At 44.5% G+C, this 5,263-nt stretch overlaps 1 protein-coding gene across 1 annotated transcript; it reads left to right on the top strand.

Annotated features, from left to right (window-relative positions):
- Window positions 1-2,725: 2,725 nt before the first annotated feature.
- On the top strand, window positions 2,726-3,792 carry LOC130029809 (polymerase delta-interacting protein 3-like). The gene has a single exon (XM_056120837.1). It carries the CDS (start codon window positions 2,758-2,760, stop codon window positions 3,790-3,792), a length of 1,035 nt encoding a protein of 344 aa, XP_055976812.1. The 5' UTR covers window positions 2,726-2,757.
- Window positions 3,793-5,263: the final 1,471 nt, after the last annotated feature.

Raw genomic sequence — 5,263 nt, 5'->3', positions numbered from 1 at the left:
CGAGATAGAAGATTTTCCGAGATTGTTTTTTAGGTGAACCCTGTGCATACTCATGAGTGTCTTTATAAAGCAGAGAAGGTTTTATGATAAAGGAGGAAAGGTAGGAAGGTAGAAAAAAAGAGAGGTTTGATATGGAACTCAAGATATTGTGATGATGATGTCAGGGAGGAGATAATATTTTCCCTACTACTTGGTTCGTGGACTGGTTTAGCTATCAAATCAATCACAGGTCACAGGTCACAGTCCTCCCGTTGTTCATCGATTTGCTCGAGCGGGCCCAGTAACGTCTCCTTGGAGACTTTGTTGTTACTGTGTCTGGCATATCGAATACTCTCGGTAGCTTGCCGGGCTCTCCGAGAGGGGCGGAGGAATCGAACTCGGGCCGCCCATGTTGGCCGCTTGTAAGGCAAATGCCCTACCGCTGTGCTATCGCTCCAGCCCATCAAATCAATATCAGAAAGTTTTGTAGGAGAAAAAATACAATTGTTTAAGCATGGGAAATCTAAAATGTTAGGGAGGCAAAATGAAGGTATTTATTATGAACAATGGAGTGAATAGAGACCCAAAGCTTTGACAAGGGAGAAGGGTCCATTCACATGATGATAAGAATGTCACTCATTGACAAAGATACTCTGGAGTTAGACATTTGCCCTGATATAGACATAGGTTTTCTTGGAAAGAAAGATCATTTTTAGTGAAAGTCCTAATTTTGAGTAATACCCCAGATTTCCAATTTTTGAGTTAGTTAAGGGAGTAGGAAAAGCCCACTTGGGCTGCTTGTCAGTTTGGGCCTGTCACTTGGGCTGCTTTATAGTTTTCAGAATTATTTTGTATACCTGAGACCAACTCTGTTTCTGATATATGCATTTGAGCATTTCTCCAAATCTGTGACTTGCCCATTACTTTTGTTATTGTTGTTGTTGTTGTTTTTTGGGCCATACTTGGTGATCCTCAGGGATTACTCCTGGCTCTGTACTAGGATCACTCCTAGTGGTGCTCAGAGAACTATATAGGATGCTGGGATCAAATTCGGGTTGCTGTGTGCAAGGCAAATAACCTACCTGCTAAACTCTCACTCTGGCCCCTTGCCTATTAACTTCCTTTGACTACTTATTTAGATAAGCACAATTTAAATTTTGATAAATTATTTTTATTAGTGATATATACATTATGTAATTTAAGTTTCTTATCCTTGGTTGTCTAGAAACCTTATTGTACTGATTGGGGCCTCCAGCACCATACCAAATAATAGACTAGTAAGGAATTAGGAGGAAACCCATAATATAATTAAATCCCAGTGTTTCAAGTTCCTAGAGTATAACCTCCAGAAAGTTTCTTAGTATGTTTTGCCTTCCTGACGTTATGTGAGACAGAAAGGCGAGAGGAACTCAACTGTCTAATGGTACTTCCCTTTAGTCAGATTATGCACTGATAGTAGTTTTTCTTGAGGGTATTTATTTATTTTAGACCAGAATGATTTTTTGGGCTTATTTTAGAATGGTACTTAATTATCAAAAGTAATTAATTATCAAGTAATTAATTATCAAAAGTTCCAAGTACAAGGCTTTGCTATCTTGTGGGAACTATTTTCGGTAATGCTTGAGGGTTCATGTGGTACCCAGAATCAAACCCATACAAGGCATATATGCACTTTATAGAATGGTACTTTTCTATACTATCCTCCTTATGGGGCTAATGGTGTACCCCCAACTCCTGCCCAGTCTCTGCTCTTTTCTGTTAAGGCTTGGTGGGATTCCTGGAAATAAGGTTCACTAATGTGTGGAGTCACCATGACCCCTGCCCCTTTACTGAAACACGTTTGGGTTCTCCAGAATTTTGAGGACTTTAAAGCTAGCCCATGTTTGACTTTCAGCAAACTGTCCATCACTCTGCTGGAGGTCCTACCAGTTTTCAGCTCCAGTGGGTTCTGCTTCCAGTAAAGCCGTGTTCACAGGTTTCTGATTTCCAGAGTAGTTGTGGAGATCCACCCCTCTCTAGCAATACTTAGCCTTGAAGCACAGCCATTTTGGAAAAGAGCAGCTCTTACCAGTGACCCTCAGTTGAACCTGCAACACTATACCAAATCATTAGTTGTACTGTTAATCGTCGATTGCCTCGAGCAGGCCCCAGTAACGTCTCTTTCATCCTAGCCCTGAGATTATATTCAAGGCTTTTTAGGAGAATGAGACCCATCATTGTTACTGGTATTTGGCATATTTGGTGCGCCACGGGGAGTTTGCCAGACTCTGCCCTGTGGGCAGGCTATATTCGATAGCCTGCAAGTTTGTCCAGAGTAGGAATGAGATAATGAGATATCATAAAAAGATGTTCTGATAAGATGACGCGCGGCCGCAAATGCGGCCGCGCGGTTCCGGGAGCTGCATTTTGTAGTCTCTGAGTCTTGGCCGCTGATGGGATTACATGGCGCCCGGGGGGCCAGGTGGTGGGTGTGACCCCCGCCTACTGGAATTTGGAGGATCTGGGTGGAGGATGCTCGACTCCAATTCGAGTAGGCTTGGAGATCTCGGCCCCGGAACCCGCGTGGCTTTGTCCCTCTGCCAGTACCTTCATGTGTGCGGAGAGTGGTCTCAGCATGGTGGTGGCTGGTCCTGGAGGTCTTCGGCTGCCCGAGCCCTGGTCGGGGTGGGGAGGAAAGCTCAACCCGCTCCCCTCCAAGGGACCCCGGCGAGGAACAGCCAGGCGCAGGGGCAGGAGACTGGCTGCGGACGCTGCGGGCTGCGGGCCGGGCGCTGTAAGATGGCGGACATCTCCCTGGACGAGCTCATCCAGAAGCGCGGGGCCGCGGCCAAGGGGCGGCTCAGTGTCAGACCTGGAGTTGGCAGTGTTCGAGCGCGTGTCGGGCTCCAGCAGGGCCTTCTCGGCCAGCCCACACGCACAGCCACCTTCCAGCAGAGATTTGATGCCCGGCAGAAGATTGGCCTGGCCGATGCCCGTCTCAAGCTGGGAGTTAAGGATGCCCGAGAAAAGCTTTTGCAGAAAGATGCACGTTTTCGCATCAAAGGGAAAGTGCAGGATGCCAGAGAGATGCTGAATTCCCGCAAGCAGCAGAGCAGCACCGTGCTCCAGAAGCCCCGCCCAGTGGCTGATGCCCGGGAGAAGATCAGCCTGAAGCGGAGTGCCCCGGCCTCCTTCATGAGCCCCCCCATCGGGACTGTGACCCCTGCTCTGAAGCTCACTAAAACCATCCAGGTTCCACAGCAGAAGGCCATGGCACCGCTTCATGCCCATCCTGCTGGAATGAGGATCAACGTTGTCAATAACCACCAAGCCAAACAGAATATATATGACTTGGATGAAGACGATGACGTCATAGCTCCCATTCCTAGTAAGCAGATGAAGTTCTCAGCATCAGGCAGCTTTCTCCACCGTGTGACTGGGGTGAGCAGTTCTAAGATTTCCGTGGCCAAGGCACTCCCCCTCACCAAAGTGGTTCAGAATGATGCGTACACTGCTCCTGTTCTCCCCTCCTCCTTCCGAACAAGAGCCTTGTCCCGGACGCTGGTGAACAAGGAGGAGCCTCCCAGAGAGTTGTTGTCTGCGGAGCCTATCTTCAGCCCGCTGGAAGGCACCAAGATGACATCAGTTGTACTAGACACCCATTTATGGAAATCAGTGGAAAAGGCAGAACTATCCCTCACCCATTTATGGCAATCAACTGAAAAAGTAGAATTACCCCTACATGAAGTCAGTGGAGATAAACACCAAACTAATCAAGGAAAAGGTCACCAGGGAGTAGTAAAAGATGGTCAGGAAAGTCCCTTGCATTCTTAGAATATTAAAGGACCCTGGAAACAAGAGGAGCGGTCGCTTTCCCACTGCAGGGGAAGGACCTGACTGGTCATCTTTCTCGGTCTTCTCAGCTTTTTCAGCTTTCTGAACTCAACTTTTGTTTGACTTGTGCCAAATAAAATTTTATACTACAAAGCTCATTGCTTTGTATGGTCTTCTGGATACTGAACCCTAACAGTAGTGTGGTCTGAGAATTTGAGCTCTCTGATGAACCTAAGAAAAACTGTCGATTTCTTGATTTTAAATTTGTTTAGCTTTCCTCTTTAGTAGAACTAGAGGGCTGGCTTGGAGTAGTAGGTGCATCTATATAACATATTATCATGCTCTCCTTTAGACTTATTTTGGGTGAAGGAATTCCCAGCTGAAGGAAGTTTCAGTTTACAGTGACATTCATAGTACCAGGCTGTATCAGATTGTCCTGAGATTTCTGGAGCAATACTATTCCATGTTATCATTACATAATTTATCTTAAACTTAACAAGAAAATGTTGCCCATTCTTTGAGTTCAATGCTTAGGTAACGTAAGATGAGCAACAGTATTTAAACATATTTTAAGAGTCAGGAGAAATTTTTAATTGTACTCCATAAAAAGTATCATGATTTTTTTTTTTACAGTTGGGGAATGTGTTTTTTGTTGAAATCTGTTTGGGAAGTGACAGCTCACTAAAACACTGACTTGCAAAAGAAGAACAGATTAAAGAGATGAACACACAATATGCCTATACTAGTATGTAAAGTATATAGGCAACATTATAGAGGACAGTAGAGGGAGGGAATAAACATCCCCTTTTTGCTTTTAGACCACAACCAATGATGCTCAGGGGTGACTCCTGGCTCTCTGCTCATGGGTTACTCTCATATTCTCTTCTCTCTTTTTTTAATGGTTTAATTCACATTTATTTCTCATTGTTTTCAAGGATATAAGTCTGAGACTGGGGATTTATAGTACCCGGGTTCATGACAAGGGCCCTTTTCTTGGTTTATAGATACCCATTTTCTTTCTATCTTTTTTTTCAGATTTTATTTATTGAATCACTGTGAGAAAAGTTACAAAGCTTTCAGGTTTTAGTCTTGGTCATACAATGATCAAACACCCCTCCTCTCACCAGTAATTATTTTTCACCACCAAGAACCCCAATATACACCCCCCCTTCCACCTGTGAGGCAGATGATTTCTACTTAACTCTCTCTCTACTTTGAATACATTCATTATTTCGACAAAAGATGCACCATTATTGTTTGGAATTTCTCCCCCCCCAACAATCAGAACTGCTGAAAAGGCATTGTGAAATAATTTGTTTTCTATTGCTGGTTATGAAAACCATACAATTTTGGATTTCTGATATTTAACTAGTTAAGTCTGCAGGGATTTCTGCCAAGAGTCAGATAATTATGAGATTGGTTTCTGTGCATCTGGTGCCATGGCTGTGCTGGAGAGCCACTTGTGGGAAGC

Source organism: Sorex fumeus, unplaced genomic scaffold, assembly GCF_029834395.1.
Source record: "Sorex fumeus unplaced genomic scaffold, SorFum_2.1 ptg000043l, whole genome shotgun sequence".
In the NCBI taxonomy this organism is placed as follows: Eukaryota; Metazoa; Chordata; class Mammalia; order Eulipotyphla; family Soricidae; genus Sorex; species Sorex fumeus.
This window is presented reverse-complemented; position numbering and strand designations above follow the sequence as displayed.